The sequence below is a fragment of the Condylostylus longicornis genome, unplaced genomic scaffold (genome assembly GCF_029603195.1).
Source record: "Condylostylus longicornis isolate FDR11 unplaced genomic scaffold, ASM2960319v2 ptg000043l, whole genome shotgun sequence".
NCBI classification, from domain to species: domain Eukaryota; kingdom Metazoa; phylum Arthropoda; class Insecta; order Diptera; family Dolichopodidae; genus Condylostylus; species Condylostylus longicornis.
Window position 1 is genome coordinate 2,144,952 of NW_026578012.1, and position 19,663 is coordinate 2,164,614.

General features: G+C 23.7%; 1 protein-coding gene across 1 annotated transcript; it reads right to left on the reverse strand.

Moving 5' to 3' along the window:
* Positions 1-37: 37 nt before the first annotated feature.
* LOC129610016 (UDP-glycosyltransferase UGT5-like) lies at positions 38-18,229 on the reverse strand. The gene is made up of 3 exons (XM_055522321.1): positions 18,087-18,229; positions 10,592-11,631; positions 38-3,142 (listed from the first exon to the last, which is right to left on the reverse strand). The coding sequence occupies exons 2-3, from the start codon at positions 10,836-10,838 to the stop codon at positions 1,785-1,787; spliced, it is 1,605 nt and encodes a 534-aa protein (XP_055378296.1). The 5' UTR covers positions 10,839-11,631; positions 18,087-18,229; the 3' UTR covers positions 38-1,784.
* Between the last annotated feature and the right edge of the window lie 1,434 nt (positions 18,230-19,663).

Consider the following 19,663-nt stretch of genomic DNA (forward strand, 5'->3'; position numbering starts at 1 on the left):
TTATTTATTTGTTTGGTTGTTTTTTTTTCTTTTTTTTTTTATTAGTAAAAATCAAATTTTTGAATTAACAAGACAATAATTAATTATTAAAGTTTTCCATTTTTTTTTTTCTTAAATATTTTCTTTTTCTTTCACATTTTTTTTTTTATTTTTTACCAAAAAAATTTCAAAATTTTCGTTTCTTTTAGTGTACTTTTGTTTTTTTTTTTCTTTTTGTTTTTGGTAACCCAGCATTTACACGTACAAGTTACTTGCAAGAAAGTTGCAATACATACAAAAATTTTACTAACACATTGAAATATTTCTACTTGCTTGTTTACTTGCAGTTCAACTTGCAAGAAAATTTTGCTGCCAGTAATTTGAGCAAGTAATTTGACATATTGAGAAATTCACAAAAAAAAATTTGTTTTGATTTTTTTTTTTTTTTAATTTAAAATTTTTGAATTTTGTTTTGAAAAAATTAAACTTAGCAAACTTATGGTTTCTAAAATTTATAAACAATTATATAATATATTGCTAGTTGTTTTCTTCTCAAAGACATTTTCAAAAATTAACTTGCTAAACGCCTACGTCATAATAGCAAGTAATTTGACATTTCGAAAAACTAATTGACAATTAATATTATACAAACTTGCTTGCAAGTAACTTGTATGTGTAAATGCTGGGTAAGAAAACATTTGACTTAAAATAATTAAAAAAAAAAATCTTTTTTTCTAATTATTTTTTGTTTGTTTGTTTGTTTTTCTATTCATCCTTTAAAATATTTTATATATTTTTTTTTTAATTTAATCTTTTTAATTTAAAATTCGAGTATTATACTATATTAAGTAATTAAAAAATGAATTTAAATTGGGTTTTTCTTTTTTATTATTTTCATTTATTTTTTATTTCTCAGAGATCTTTCGTTTTTTTTTTTTAATTTTTAGTATATTTTTTCCCTATTTTTTTTTTTCAAATATTTTTATTGAAAAATTACAAATTTTAGTTTAGTAAAATAATTGAGGAAAAAAATATACTGTTATCGTTCACAAAAAAATCAGATTAAGTGTAATTTTTTTAATGCAATTTTTTTATTTTAGTATTCGAAAGATAAAATTAGAAAGGCCAATTTGAATTTTCATTAAAAATGTGAGTTAGATTTTAAACCGGTAGCAGCCATTATTAAATTTAATAATTATTTGGTGTAGTAAGAAAATTTTTATCAATCTTCATTTCATATTCTTTGTAAACCTCTATTGAACTCGCCAAAAGAGAGATAATGAGTTTATTGAAAAACTGGAGGTGATATGAAGAGTGACATAAATCCCAATGTAACTGTTGGATGTAAAATAGAGTTGGCAATAAATTTTTCATAAAGCTTTATTAGTTGCATATAGATTCTCATATGATATACATGTAGTTTATCAGAAAATATAGTAAGACTATATTTTCCAAAACAGTGTATTCAATTCACGGCTATTTTAAATCATTTTCCGGTGTGTTTGTAAGAATACTAAAATAAAATTGCATTACACAAGAACATTAGTCTTAATCAGAAATTTAAAAAAAAAAATTCTAGTCTTATTTTGCTAGTCTATTTATGTTTTTTTTCTTTTACTTTATTAATTGTAATTTTAAATTAGCTAACAGAAAGTTTAATTGAATTCTAAAATTACAAAAACAAAAAAAAAAAAAACAAGAACATTTAGGAGGTTTTAAAGGTTTTTTTTATAAAGTTAAGGAAACAAAATTAAAAAAAAAAAAAAAAATGAAATGAATTTTTTTTTTAATTTAACAACCTAAAATTAATTATTTTTTTTCTTTTTTGAATATTTAATTTTATGATTTGGTTGATTTGTTTCTTGAAATTTTTGACGTTTACTACGTCCACTGCATAAACATTTCATAATTAATGCCCATATTAAATAAAATATTATAAAAGCAATTCCAAATAATATTCCTAATGCATCAATATTATGATATTGTATATAATTTAAATGTTGACCAGCTGATCTCATATGTATAGCACCTTTATGTTTTATAACATATTCAATCCAATAAATTGCATTATCAATTGGTTTTATTGGTTGATCTTCATAACGTGATTTTAATTCTTTAATATTATGTTCATAATCTTGATCCTCTAATATATATGCAACAGCTGTTCTTAATTCTTTTTCATCTAACATATCATATGATAATGATATACCGATACCAGATTTTTCAGCAAATTTCATATTCATATATTGATCACCATATAATGGTATACCAATAAATGGTACACCAGCATTAATTGCTTCCATAATACTTAATAGACCACCTTGTGTTATTAATAATTTTAAATTTGAATGTGATAAAATTTCTTTTTGTGGAAACCAATTACTTATTAATACATTATCTGGTTTATTTGGTAAATTCCAATTTTCCCATTTAAATAAAACTTTTTGTTTTAATGATCTAAATACATTTAATATAGCTGATAATTTTTCTGGTGGTAATTCAGTTGTTTTTATTTCAGAACCAAGTGTAAATAATATTGCACCATGTTTTGCTGTATCTAAAAATGTTTTAATATTATTTGGTATTGGATTTTCTGTTCTATTTAAATGAAAACCACCAACTTCAATCATATTTGGTACAAGTGGTCTCGGTGCTGTTAAACTAAAATGACTATTAACTAATACTAATGATACATTTTCACGTAATGATTGTAATGATGGTTTTGGATTTGGAAAATGTTCATTATATAAATTAACTTGACGTGGATAATAAAAATTATCATAATAGATACGTTCATATGTTGCTGCTAATATATTCATTATTCTTTCAATTAAATTCATTTTATCAGATAATTTTAAAAATGGATGTGGCACATATGATAATGGTGATGGTGTACCAACTAAATCTGTTGTCCATAATGATGGTCCAAATGTTGATACAGCAATAATTGGTGCATTAAAACGATGACCAAAACCGAGTAATACTTCATTCATTGTCATTTCACAAATAATTAAATCAAATTTTTCATTTGATTTTAATAATTTTTGTATCATTGGCTCCTGCATTGTTAAATTTGAGATTTTAATACCAATATCTGAGAATCCATGAAATATTTCAAAAATATTTTTTGTTGTAACCATTTCAAAAATGCTTTCAATCATTGCTAAAAAATAAAAAGAGAGAGAAGAAAATTAGATCATTAATAATATTTTTTTGTGTTTTGTTTTTTGTTGTTATGTCCTTAATAACTACTGAAAATTAGGAGAAAAAATGTCCTTTTTTCTTGTTTTTGCAAAATTAATGCTGGATTATAATGTATTTGTATAATCCTATTAGTATCAAGACTCGTTTATTTTTTGTTTTATATATAAATGTTAATAATAAAATATTACTGAATATATGTTTGTATGTGATGTGTTGTGGTAACCTTATTTTCGACTTTTAAGTATAAATAATGTCCATTGTCATAAATACTTAGACATTTGGGTGTAGATCATCAAAGTAATGAATGGTTCAAGTTAAATTATTACGGTACGGGAAAACTATAATGGAGAGAATTGTTTTTGTCTTGAAAGCTTTCTAATTTATTTGGATTTTTCCGTATTTTCATTGTTTTTTGAATTTTATTTTTAATGTTCTCAAATTTTGTTCGAAAATTATTTTTTATTATTTGGGACTACATTATATTATTCAAACATATCTAGAGTTCAATAAAATTATGATTCTAACAACTTTATAAGCTAATTTCATTTTTTTTTGTAGGTAAGTTTGTAGGTTTGTACAATTTAAAATTTCTAATTTACAGATATCGAGACAGAAAAATATTTTTATTTCGCATGTAAAGAGAGATATGATACGTTTCGATTTATCGGATATAAAATAAGGAATCGGTTTCAAGGAAACGCAAATAACACATAAGGGTAAGAATGTAAAATTTTTTATGCAACATATTATTTTTGGAATATCATTAAAATTTAACCATATAACAGCCATCAATCAAATGTAGCTGATACAAAAATAAAAATTTTAAACTTCAAATTAACCCTCACTTGATCTTCAAACTAAAATTCAACAATTACACAAATGTCAATTGTTAGAAATTGGATAAAATTTTAAGTTTTTGCGTCTTTTAAAGTATCTTTCTCAATTTCATGGGTCATGTTGTCACGAAGTACTGCTCTGTTTGCAAAGGCAATTATTTGCATAAACATGCCTATGGGAGGGTAACTCTTTTTCTAAGTATTATTTTAAATAAATAAGCAAAAGGTATCCCCAATATTTGAAATCATTAACCCCAAAACTACTTGTTAATTTTATATTCTTATAATGAGAATAACATAAAATGGATTGCATTAATTATCATGCATTTGCCATGACTACTATAAGATATTCTGAGTTATAGAATTGCATGTAAAATAGCTCTAAAATTAGCAATTTAGATGTAATTAAAGTAAAGTTGTTAATTAGCAAAATCTTTTTATATATCAGTGGAATTTTCGACAATATTCAAAGTTTGCACTTAAGAAATTTTTTTTTAAATCAAATTGATCTTTTTGTTATATTCGTAAATGTAATTGAGTATTAAATGAAATATTTTATTCCATTGTTCTTAAAATTTCAAAAAAAAAAAATTATAATATTTTTCTTGTTTAATTTTTATATAAACAAATTTAATTCTGGTTATCTTTATATCTAAGAAATATTGATCTTTCAAGTGCATATACACAAAATTTCATTTTGTATTCAGATGAATTGAAAAGTTGAATTTTGTTTTACTCAGTAGATACTCATTACAGTCTGCAATAAAAATATAATATAATAATATTATAAATGTAAAAAAATAATATAATTTAAATTTCTTTCTTCATTTTTGTATTATCATTTAATTATTTTGGAATATCAACTGAAGGTTAATTAGAATGAAAACTTTACTACTGACCATGTTTATTATTCAAATGCCAATCAAATGAAATATTCAAAGTGAGTAACTATAATTGATTAGTTACTCTAAATTAATGTTACAATTGATTGATTATTGAAGTATTGATTACATAAATAAATTAATTGATAAATAAATATACTTAGTAAAGTAATAATAAAAGCTTTTAAAGTAATAATTATAAAAATTATTATAAATTTCATTTAATATTAAATTTTATCATTTTTAACTTGATAAACCTGATATCTGCCTAATTAAGCTGAAAAATTGGCTTGTTCCTTTGCATTAATCCAAATTTAATTGTACTTACATATACATACATATCTGGATTTGAATAAATAATTTTATATTTACATATACTTCTTATCTGTTATGCAATTATATCTACGAAGTATATCATAATTATTTATATCTCATCTTTTTTATAATTAACTGCGTAATGAAACAGTACGAAATCTTATATTTCTCGTATTTGACAAGAAATATGTATATTAAACATTTCTGTCAGCCCCGTCCCCCTGTACATGCTTCTGTTAAAATAAAACTTTTATATTGATAATCATAGAAAAGTTAAAGAATTTATGCCCATATAACAGACTAAACTATTTTATATTAGAAGAAAATTTTTATCAACATTCCTCCATTTTAAAATTAAAGGCTTCATAGACCTAAAATTTGAGAAATTTTTGGGTAATTTATGTCGAAACCATAAACTCCTTTTTAAATTTTACAAACACAGAGAAATTGCGATAGGCAGCATTAAAATGATAAAATTAACAAATTAGAGCAAACGTGACGGGTCTGGGCTAGAGGTCGAAAATTTGTATCTCGAATTGGCATGAAATTTTTGCATCGGGGATCAACTCGAAAAAATATAACCTGTTTGCTTAGATATCAGTAATTGTATGCTCAATGATGGCCTGGTTGTCACTGGAGGGTGGTATCTAAACAACACATTAGTGGTAATTGAGTGCTGCGGACCAGTAGCACCGGTCACGCCAACAAACTAAAATTATTTAATGTATTTACTTATTCATATTTAGGAAAAAAATATAGTAAATCAATTAATTATTCCCGGCATTATTTTGTTAAAATTTTATTTTTTTTTTAATTGGACTTGTGTTTCGTACATAGTATAGTTGCATGCATAACTATAAAATGAATATAAAAATATATGGGTAATTAAATAATAATTATAAGATTTGTGGGTAAATTTAAATAATTAATATAACGGGGTGTTTCTGTTTTTTGGAAATAAAAAGTAAACAATACCATTTCATTGATTTTGAAATTAAAAAAATTAATTAATGAATTTCTGTTTCTGGATAAAAAACATAAAATTATTGCTCAAAATTATTAATAACAATTTCAATTGGTTTCCTATAAATAACGTAACATATATAGCCCATTAAATACAAATGGGGACGTATTTATCAAAAACATAATTATTTTTTTTCTTGTTATTTAATTAGATTATAAAAATTTTAAAATTTATCCATTAATCATAATATCAAATTATGTAAGTATAACCTGAGAAACATAAACAAACACATTTAGATAATATTCTTTTAAAATGAGTATAGAGGGCAACCACTTAAGAAAAAGAATGAAAGAGAATTTAGATGCGTTGTTCTGGTTAAAGAGAACAATATTAAATGGATTCTCGCATAAAAAAAATGTTGTGATTATTACGTTACAGCCATACTATTGCAAAAACGGAACTACTGTGTGCCGGAAATTATAAACTTCAGAGATGTTTACGTCAAATTCAAATGATCGTCTAATTATTCAAACATTTTCTTATTTGAGTGAAAATATCTTAATTATAATTTGATCTTTAAGTTGTCAGATCTTAATTTGTTTTCTGTTTGATTACATTTCAATATTCTTCTTTTTTCTTAAATTAAGTATAATTATTCGATAAATTTGATTTTTCCTTGGTTTTTTTTAAATTTTTTGCTCTCTTTGTATAATAGTTGAAGAATATGGAAATTTTTCAATCAATTTTTATTCTTAATTTGTGATTTATAATTTTAGATTTTTTAATTGCATTTAAAATAAACAAAAAAATTTTTTTTGTGTTCATTTAACACAAAAGAAAATAAATTGCCCTAAAAATGTTCTCGGATATTTTTTTTTTTAAACAGAAAAGGAGAGCGCCAAAAAGCATTTATCAAAAGAATATTTTTGTGTACATGTACTTATTCATACATTTTAAAAAAAAAAGAAGAGACGAAAAACTGAACTATGAAACCTAGTGCCACCTGGCGAAAAATTATAAGAAGAGAAATAAGGAAAAAATGATGAATAAAAAAAAATTTGTGTTAAGTCTGTTATCTTTTACTTTGTTCTGGAATTTTGTATATGTTTGCTTACTTCATTTTAAAGTAGAGAAACAAACCACTTAGTTAATAGTAATCACCTACTTAATTACATTTTACATTATTAACTATTCTGACTTAATTTAAATTATACCAATTAAAATATGTAATTTAAGCTTTATATTAATTGACTGAACTATAATAGGGTATATATACCAATGAATGTAAATGTGATATATATATATATGTGTACAATACATTTAAATACGTTGAAAATTTTCTCACCATCCTTTAATTATATATGTACGTTCCTTTGTTGTTATATGTCGGTAATATTGTGAAAAGAAAAAAAAAGCTTAAACTGTCTAGTGAATTAATTTTAAAAATAGAATATAAATATTTTTAGGCAGTTAGTTTTTTTATTATAAAGTATATACATAGATATATATGTATATATAATATAACAATCAGAGATGTGTATATGTATTTAATTTACAGTACACCATCGATTATTCTATATTTAAGTATACGTGATTCATTATCACCCTTAATTTATGCAATAATTCAAGTTGCATTGTGATTGTTTTTTCAAATTTCACATGTAATGCTTTCAATCAAAATATATTTGACGACCATGCTAGAGAAACGTAAAGAGATTATTTTTGGTGAGATAGGCATATCTATATACATGTTTAGCAATCTGTTTGTCTGGCTGATTGTCTGCTTGTCTGTATCATAGGTTCGATATCCGTTTTGTTTGCGGAAAGAATGAATTAATGTGTATTTTGTGGGAATCGTTTCAAATAGGAACTAGGAACTACACAGATTTTTTCATTGGCATATTTCACATTTACGGCCGATCTTTTCACAACCATGTGATTATCATATGGGAAGTAAAACATGCAGTTACCCATAATATACTGCAGATACTTATTTTGTTATTGATATAATTATACAAAATTGTACCACGAGCCATTTTCAATTAATTATCGATTCATAGTAAGTACTAATTAATTTTTAATTAATTAATTGTTAAGTTCCGTAATTTTTGAAAAATAAATTAAAAGTTGTTATGAAATTACAAAATATTTATCACGTAAGTATATGTTTGTCTATTGAAAATTCGCTCCAACTTTAATATCACAGTAATACGATATTAATACACAACCCAGTTTTATATGAGTTACACAGATCAATTTTCAAATTACGGAAGCTGATAAACTTTGATAAAATTTGAAATGGAGTTTGTCTGAATTCCACCGTATTTTAGTTATAAATTCATATACTTAGTATATACTGATATATATTAAGTATAATTACTTATATTTTTCTCATATGTTTATATATCCAAGCAGATATTCATTATATAAAAATATTTATTTTATAAAATATTTTTAATGTTTATCAAAGTCTCTAAGTATAGCTAAAAATGTTATAGCTAGATTTTTCACCGGTAAATTATTCATTCACTCATATTGGTAAGAATAACTAAAATAGAAATGTTTAAAATACTCTTAAATAAGTATATATACACATACATAATATATTATACGAAATACATAGATATATAAATATACATACATAAATTCAGAAATATTTCAATGATGGTTAGAAAGCAAAAGAAAATAACTTGAAAAAAAGTTTTTTTATTTCATTTCATAAGAAATAGGTATGCTATTCAGGTAAATATTTATACCTTTGTGAATACTTACGAATGTTACGGTAAACGTGTATAAGCATGGTGAAGCCATCAAAAATAAAATAATTTTTGAGTTCTGAGAGATTTTATTATATATATATTTAATTGTAATACTTGAAATATAACTTTAAAAATATTAATTTTTTAAAAAATTTTTAATTTATTGTATTTGATAATGGTATATATATGAGGAAATATTTTTCAGCTATGGAAAGTAGACAAAACATAGATTTTAAAGTTCGGCTTCACAGATTTTGTAAGTCTATTTTATAAAGTGGCAAAATTTTATTTATTTTTATAAATTTTTGCAATTTTTTATTTAACAATTTTCTCCAAACCAAATGTCCGAAACAGAATAGGTCTTAATTTTCTTTATACTAGACTATGGATTTTAACCTACCCAGGACTAAATTCTATATTGCTTTGAGTGTAAATAATTTGAGACCTTATGTTATTTCGGTCTGTGATCAAAACTGCAGCCTTGATCAATATGATTTGGTAGTTTTTACTTTTGAAGGTACATTTATATTAAAGAAAAATATCACCGTAACTGAGATTTTCATAAAATATATATGTATATATCACTATATACATATATCATATATATTTTATGAAATATATTGTTATATTGTTGTATATATCACTATATATATCATATGTATTTTATGAAATATATTGTTATATTGTTGTATATATCACTATATATATCATATCATAATATAAAATGTCTGTAAAAGTATAACATGTATATAAGTACATATATGCAATATATTTATTTAGGTATCATGCGGTTCGGTTCATTAAATGTATCTCATCATGATGAAAAAGATTCAAAGTACAAGACTAAATACTAATTATGTTTGTATGTACATATTTAATATTTATGCGCGTACGTGTATATTTCTGTATGTACAAATGGGTATGATATATGTGGTTACATATATATATATATATTTATATGTTGTTATCTTTAATTTTTTTTTAATATTCATTTCTTTTTTTTACTTTTAATAAAAGTTCTTTTGGAGAAATTAATTTTTTTTTTTACAAAGAGTACAACTTCTTTTTCTCTTTATTAATTTCATTTCATTGCCTTTTTCTTTTTTAGCTTCATTTATTAATCCATTTGAATGACTTACTCATGAGACCAAAAATTTAAATTGAATTCAAAGTAAATGTTTTTTTTATATACATACATGTATTTTTTTTTTATTTTTTAGCCTTGGCAAGTTTTGGACACGTAGCCGTCAAAAATTCGAATTAGTACACATTTTTCTACCATTTTGCAAAGAAAGAAAAAAAACAAGAAAAATAAAGCACACAGGTAAGTAAAGTCCATTGACCATTATACATACATACATACATTATTACAAGGATAAAAGAACGTTTATATTCACAAATTATAGTCTACAGACATATTATGTACATGTGTATGTACCTAGATTTTTATACATGGACAATAGATTTTTCTAAATTTGCTTTAAATTTGTTGAAAAGATATGAAAGAACTGAAAAACGCAAAATTTTTGTTTTTTTTTTCTTTTAAAATGACTACACTCATTACTTATAATAATTTACTAATATTTAGAATGGATTAGATGACTTAGTTAGGTAGCTATAGCCCTACATATTTATTTTAATTTATAAACTTACGTCTCGATTGATTATATGTTTCTTCGATTACAACATCACGGAAATTTTTCAAGGTTGATAATTTTGAATCAGCTTTAAATGGTGACACCATTGTTATTTCATGACCACGTTCAGCTAATTTTTCCATTAATGCTGTACCAACAATATGATGTGATTTTGCTACCGTCGGAAATAATCCAAGTATTTTATGGCCATAACTTATTGCCAATATACTTTTAAGTATTAATATACCAAAAATTAATTTCATAATGTAAAAATTATTTTTACAAAACAAAATTTCGAAAATAATTAATTATTAATTTTTTATTCTTTTCCTCTCTATGTTTTTTTTTTTTAATTCCAAATTTTAACAATATTGCTCATATGGAGTACATACGCATTTACACAAATAAATGTGGTATAAGTACAATAAATGTAGAATAAACTAAGGGTTTGACTGGACTGGCGTTGTTATATTGAGTGAATAAATTGAATTGAAACAATGAATTTAAAAACCCGCGAACTTTTTAATTCAATTTAATTTTTTTTTTTTATAATTTATTTAAATAAGAATAAGTTGAATGTGAACTAAAACGGAATTTTAATACAACGTTTTAATTAATATTAAACACAATATATTTAAAATTTTTTATTAATTTTTTTCTTTTTATTTTTTTTTTGTATTAGATCACCAACTTCAAATCGATTTTTCATATATTCCAACAATTTATTATTTATATTAAAAATTTCGTATTTAATTTTAGTATTCATATACTCTCTTTTTAATTCTCTCTCTCTTTCTCTCTATGCTGCTATATAATATTGTACATTGATTATGTTAGTAAACGGCATAACATAAAATGTTCGATAATAGTTATGTTTATATGTAGTAAGTATATATTGTTCTAGTTAAAGCTATATATACATATATTATAAAAAAATGAAAAAATGCAAAAAAAAATCAAAAATTCTATATTCTTCCGATTTTAGAATTTTTTTTTTTCACTCTTCAGTCGTTTTCTTTAGGATGTGATGTACACCGGTTGAAATTCTGATTCAAACTGAAATGCGATTTAAAAAAGAAAGCAAAAACAAAAATTGTTATTAAAGATATAATGTATGTATATATATATATATATATATATATTAATATATATATGTTAATGGACAATAAAATGAGAAGGAAAGAGAAAGAGAAAAGCCGAAAAAGAAATTTTATTTTTCTTTCATTTAAATAGTCAGTCAGTCAATATAACAGTATGTACAATGTATGTATGTATGTTTGTATACTCTGTTGAACTGGTATTAAAATGGTTATTGGATAAATTTATGGATATTATGAAAATAATAAATAACCATCTATACTTACATATACATATATACATTTGTATATATCATAATATCTACATATGTTTAAGGGATTATTCATAAATATTTTTCTCTTCCAATATATTATTAATGCATTCGTAGACATAATAACGAATATCATTTTTTAATTAAAAAGCGCCGGTATTATGTAACTCGCCATATAACAGTGAGTTTAGGAATTGCTATATTTAATTGTAATCTCATTATATTAATTAAAATAAAGAAAATAAATTAAGGTAAAATACAAAAAAAAACTACCTACAATATTTATAAAAGTTGATCCTAAAAAATTTTTTCAGAAACTAAACAGGATTCCCAAAAAAATAAGTACATAGGTAGGTACAAAGATAAGACCAACAAACAAGAAATTTTTCATATCAAGTTCAAGTTAACAAAAAAATTAGTTTTTTTTTTTTTATTTTCAAATCGAGTTTTTGAATAATTAACAAAAAAAAATATTGTATACATAAAAATTATAAAAAACCAAAATTTTTTTTTTAAAACAGTAAAATATTTTGTTAAAGAACTTTGCTAAAATTATTTTGCCTTACAAATTACAAGAACGTCAAAAACTTAAAAAGTCCAAATCTATTTTTAGAATCTTGAAAACAAAAAATTTTTCCATTTCGGTACCTCTACTTAAATGACACCATGACAGTTTAATAATTTTTTTTTAATTTTTGCAAAATTAAGAGATTATTTTTTTTACTATACGACTGAATCTTGTGTAGCTTTTAGTAATAAATTTTTATTAATATGAAAAAAAAAAATTTTATTTGAGCTTAAAAGTATGAATAACTAATTATTCATCTACACACATTTATACATACAAATTGTAGTATAAATGGCAGTATTATTTTGATAATAAAAATTTGAAATTAAGAAATAATCGTATATACGTTTTTTTGTAAAAATATATAGGGTGTCCGAGACTTGATGGTATTCTGAAAGTAAGATAATAGAATACTTCCAGCCGAGCAAATATCGCATAATGATATTTTGCTTTCACGAGCCTCCCTTCTCGAGTTGTGAGGCCTCAAATTTGCAATTTCTGGAAACCGCCTAATTTTTCCATTTTTATTAATAACTCAGGTCAACTTTATATACTCATTTTCGGATACCCTATATATACCGTATGCATTTATATTTTATAAATATATTTAGTATAAAAAATTTATATAAAATTCTATAAAGATAGAGTTTTATTACATGTATGCATGTATGTGTATAATATAAAGATAATATAATTTTTTATTATTGTATTTTTTGAAATTTTTGCAAAAAATTATCACACCGGCTTTGTGAAGTTCATTATTTAAAAAAAAAAATTATATATTTTATATAGAGAGATAAGAAATTTCAATTACTTTTAATCATATTGTGCTATATAAACTTTGTTATGAATCACATATAAATGCAATAAATTTTTGTATTTCATTTTAATAATATTAATTATGTAATTGATATTGCAAAATTAATAAGTGATAATTCAACAAGTTTAACATGTAGTATTTCAAGTTCATAATCACATACATATGTATATATCACATACATATATATATGAAATTATTCAAGTTCATAATACATTTTCTCATCTTGTATAAAAAATACGTATGCAAGCAGTGTATGTAAAAGAATATAAAAGCAACCTCAGTCTGTAAGACGCATCATACAACTTATATCACTTAAATGACGCTTTGTTACTATGTAAAATTTTTCCTACGTCATAATAGCAGTTTTAAAAGCGATGTACATACACCATGTTTAAATTTTAAAAATTTTAGTCTGAACGTATTGCGTATTTTAAGTACACAAACATTTATTTGCCATTCATAAGAGAAATATAAAAAAGACTTCTATATTGTGAAAGCGGCATACATTTAGGCGCAGTATCGCCTTCCATATTGTTTATGCAGATATTTTGACGAAGCATTTAATTCCATTTGAAATGCACTTGAATTAGCAAAAAGCAACTCGGAAAAAATTTCAATGCTCTTACAAACTGGAAGATAGAGAATGAAAAACATATTTAGGTATGTATGTTTTAAATAATATTTCGCTCCCATAATAATCTTATGATTGTCAAGTAATAAACCAATTTTGTTTTTGTTTAAATTCTATAAAATTGTTTTACTCTTTTAATTCTTTTTAATTTTTTTTTTTTGTTTTTAAAAAAGAAAACTATGCAATTGATGAGATTATAAAATTGGAAAAGAGAAAACTATGTTTGTTTGATTTACTTTTACATACGAAAGTACTTACATTATTATAATAAAGTATAACAGATAGAAAGTGTGCTTTTTTCTTGTATGTGCCACATATTATATGTACTTACTTATGAACATACTTATGTACATATATGTACTATAATATGGTTCATTAATTTTGAAAGTTAATTTTCAATTCGAGCTCTACATTACGATGGCATACACATTTTTTTCAAGTAACTTATGCATACATAAAAAAAATATTGTTACATACCAATCCTAATTGTAAATTGTGGTACCGTTATAATATTATGTTGCGTTCACGTATTCTATGTATTACCCATGTAGAGGAACATATTTATATTTATGTGTAATATTAGGATATAGAATATTTATTTGTTAACCAGAGGGCGTTGTGTCAACTAAAAATGATATCTTTTTTTATTTTCAAACCAATAAAGAAAAAAAAACGACATTAAAATTTAATACTCGTAGAATGAAAAAAAGGAAATTAAAAAAAATAGAAAAAGTTTAATATTCCCGAAATAATTAAATTATATAACTGGAATTATAAAAATATTTTTCCAAATTAACTATAGTAGATACTTAAAATTTTCTTAAATTAAAAAAAAAAAATAATAATTTAACCTCTATTTTTGCAGAGGTTAACTGTGGAAGAAGGCAAAAATGTGGTTAAAGAAAAAGAAAACGGAATAAGAGACGCGTATTCAATTTGTTTTCCGAATGTTGCTTTTAATATTTTTATACAAACATGCCTTATATAGGATATACTTAAGTATACACGTATATAGGTTATAATTTGGTATATACAGAATATATAAATTGTAGCGGCTTAGTATATGACACACATTATGTATGTATGTATAAATAAGTTGGTATACACTTTATTTTTTCTAATATGAATGAATTTAATACCATGCCCACCATTAATTTACATTCGTATTGCATAAATGGAATGTTTATGAATATTTTAAAGAATAAAAAAAAAATATATTTTCTTTAGTCATTCTCCTATTCACATACATACAAATATATATACATATAAATATACATATATATGCACAATGTAAGTCTTTTAACAGAAAGAAGGAAGGAAAACGTAAACCCCTTATTAATATTTTTTATATTCGCCTTATGTATCTAAAATTTACATAGGCACAAAAGTATAATAATAATATGTACATATATTATAAATATGTATGTATGTACGTAAAATTTATGTATGTAAATGAATGTTTAAATAATATAACCATGTGCTTTATTAGGACTTTGTAACCGTTATACATTGCATACAAAGTTGCTGTTATTTTATTCGATTATTACACGACATTATTCTGGATAGTGCGATAGTATTTTTTATATTTTTAATAAAAAAATTTTAAAGAAAAGAAAATTAGAGGAATAAAAAGAAAACAATAACAAATAAATTTAAATTGAAGGGTTTATTACACATATTTATTTTTTTTTTTGTAAATTTTAATTGCATGAGAAAATACTACATAAATTTATCTACAATTTTAAGGGTTAAAATTAAAAAGCGAACAATGAAATTATTACGAGGGTTGACTGTCGTAAATATTTCTCGTATAAGAAATTATTACGACATAATGATAGGTAGAATATTTAGAATTTAAGGAAAAAATTTTAAAAATAACAAAATATTCAAAATATAAGTAAGTTGTGAAAAGGTATCTAAAATTAAGATTATTCCAGCTATTAGATTTATAGAAAAAATATCAGTTGTACTACCAGGCTGGTCTGTATGGGTGTTCTCCCGTTTGTGAAATTTAAGTTCTCCTCAAATTTGTAATTTAATTTTAACAGGTAATAAATATCGTAAGTACGCTTTTTATTTTAATAAATCAAAATTTTTTCAACCTCCTCTCTTTACTTGTGTTGTGAATATGTTGTCGACTTGCAAATTTCAAATTCTCGGTTCCTTCTATTAATTCTTTTAATTTAATTTTTTTAATTTGCTTAATTATAGTTTATCTAGTTTTAGGAAGTTATGACAACCCAAGTGCGTTTCAGGTTGGGTTGGAGCCCCCTCGTCATTGATAGGTTTAACGGCAGTTCAGTCTATTTTTGTGCTTACAAATTTCCTTGAATTCAGTCTTAATCAGTTTTAACTTTTATTCTAATAAGCACATACAAGTTTCTAAAAATATTATATATTTTAAAATTCCTCCTAATTATATGCAATAAGATATTTACTTCAACAGCACATTTATTTGAAAGTATTCTGAAAATTTGAATTTTTTCTATATACGAAGAAACACATTCCGAATCCAGAGCTTTAAATTAGAGTTAAAAGCAAATTTATTAAATTATTTTTATAATATAACAAAAATTTTTAAATACATAGTTAAAATTTTTTTATTTATCGAGTCTATTAATTAACATATATTTATAGATTTTATATTTTAGAGAAAAAATTAAAGAAGAAATTTAGTGTGAAATTTTTAATCAACAACTTATCTATCTTACGTATACTATGCTTGTAATATATGTACATATATGTTTGTGTATTTGGATATTTTAAAACGGAAAGGTCAAATACCTTTCTGATCTGTTTCGCTGTTAATTCTCAATTAATATTTCATATAAATATTTTTCTTGCAAAAGAATTTCTCGTGATACTGTTAAATATATAATGTTTTGCATTATGTGTAATAGTTATTGATCAGAATAATGTGTGGCTTGCGAGTAATTCAAGTATAAAAACAAAACAAAATTAAAAATTTAAAAATTATTAAATAAAATCTTAAAGTTCTTCTGACAGCTGTGCCGGCTATAATTTAACAATATCAATTAAAACATGCATATATGGTTGTTGTAAATTAAATATGTTATTAATGTGCAAAATATTTACAGTTTTTAGTACATTGGTATAAAGATAATTTTTTTGCATTTCATATGTATATGTATTTGTACATGTAGTTGTTATAAAAAAAAATTAATTGTAAATTTTAGTAAAGAGAAAACACAATTGAATTGGAGAGTGTAGGTATATATCTCATAAGTTTTTTCTAGTTTTTCGTATTTAAATAATGTGGGTGGATTTTCATGATATTTGCAATTGAAAATTAAAGTGATGAGATCGAAGTTGAATATGACGTAATTCAGGTCCGGTACCAAGCTGCCCTACATGGTTTTTCACAAGTAGGCTCCCCTCCTCTTATTAATTTTCAGTAAAACACTTTTTTGTAACATTATCATGCTATAGAATTAAAATCTGGAATTTATTTTGAAATTTAATTTTTCTTTTTTAAGTTTTCAATGACGCCTCCGTTTTCCGGCGCCCTTTGCAAATGTTTACTATGCATATATAGTAGATCCAGCTCTTAGACTTATAGATATGTGGAAAGGCTAACTGGTTTTGTAAAATTAGACCCTTTGTATTTGATTGAATAATTTTTAAGTGGAACATTTGAAAGTCATCAATTTTAAATCAAGTAATTTTTTACCAAAAAAAAACAAAATTTCAACAAGCTACTTTCGCGATATTTTAAATTAATTCTCGTAAAACTTTCAAAATTACATAACCGTGTATTTCACTTTCAATTGATTAATGCTTCATTTTTTTGCTCAATAAAAAAGTCAATCGAAGGCATCTTTCAAAATAGTTTTTGATATAAAAATTATTGAATTTTTATGATAGATACACAGAGTCATAGACTAACACATCTATATATGTAGAATGTAATGTAATTTATTTTATTAACACATATTTCAAATTTGTAACAATTTAAGTTTACGAACCGTAATAAGAGATAATATTACCGAGGAAGATATTACGAAATTTCTTCTATTAATAAATTTTCTATAATTAAGTTTTAAGCGTATTCCTATAGAGTGTGAGTATTTTATAAATATTTGAAAGCATGAGTAGTATAAATAGTTTGGGTGGAGTTTGATACCTAATTCGTTAGTTGACGTGACCGGTGCAGCAGCTCTATTGCACTCCAATTAGTATAAAAGTGCTATTTTGCTACCGTTACCCCGTGACCACCAGGCCGTTACTGAGCGTGTGATTAGTAGTGATAAATATAAGCCACACAGTTCTCCTGAGGAATCTGGCTAAATCTTCGATGTTCATCTTCGATATCTCGTTCAGCCCTGGCACGCTTATTCTGCCCTACGCGGAGACAGTGAAAATTGGTCTCCTTCTCATCCATTTCCTGCTTCTATTGGTCCGTCTCGTGCAGACTGCTGTAAGACAGACAATGCAGGGAACTTGTACTTTTTCAGGATTAAATTAATTGAATCCTTAATTAAATTAATTGTTTGTATTTGTTTGTAAAGGTAGCTAGATATATAAATTTTTTTGAAATTATGACTAAATTTTTGCATGAAATGAAGGGAATTATTTTAATAGATCGTTTTCATTATTTACATACATTTAAAGATTCTAGATTCTAGAGCTATATAAATAAAAGCTCTAGATTTCAATTGTCAATAGGTAATGTTTTCAATCTATTATAAAACGATTGAATCTGGATTTCGAATAATTTTATTTTAAAAAAATTAAATAAAATATTACGGAACGAAATGTACATTAAAAGTAAACGAAATTCCAAATTTATAACACATTAATTTTTTCTGTTTATATACTTTACATGAAGGTATTCAAGAAATTTTTATAATTAATATATTGACTTAACAATATAAGTAAACAAAATCAATCCAGAATATACGTTATATGTTGTATAAGTACAAATGTCCTTAAACTGTACTAGTTGGTAAAGGATTTGTGAAAATATATTGTAGGTTGAATTTTTGATATAATTTTCAAATTATATTGTACATATTAAAAATTACTTTACCTTGGAATATAATATCTCTACGCACACACCTTCGTATGTATATAAATACATACATCCATATATTATATTTAATTAAAATAGGTAATTAATATATTTTCGATCAAATTACTTTTCATTTATAAATGAATAATATAAAGGACGAAAATCAATAAGTCTTTAGTTAATTACGGTAATAGTACTTTAATAAAACATTTTGCAAAGTGTATACAAGTATGTAAGTAAAATTGTATAATGAAATTATATGTAAATTATATTGGAACGGTTAAAATAGACGCAATTTAGTATAAAGAAAAATTTCTGAGTCCATATAATTATGTAAACTGCATGTGTGTGTGTGCACTTTGTTTTTCTAAAAAATAAACTTTCTCTTTTTCTGTTTGGCATAAAGTTAACAATAAAAAAAATGTGTGACCCATTTTATGCTTATACATAACACGTATATGCTATGTAATTCATGTGTATGTATATATATACTCGTAGGTACTTAACAGATTAGAAAAAAATATTATTGTTTATATTCCATTTTTACACACACACACATTCATAGATTAAGTTAATGTAAAATATATTTAAATATTTTTGTTTAAAATTGCACATGTCATAATTCAGGGGATGCGCATTAAAACGAAACAAAAAAAAATTTTGTTTTTTTTCCAAATTTATTTTATGTA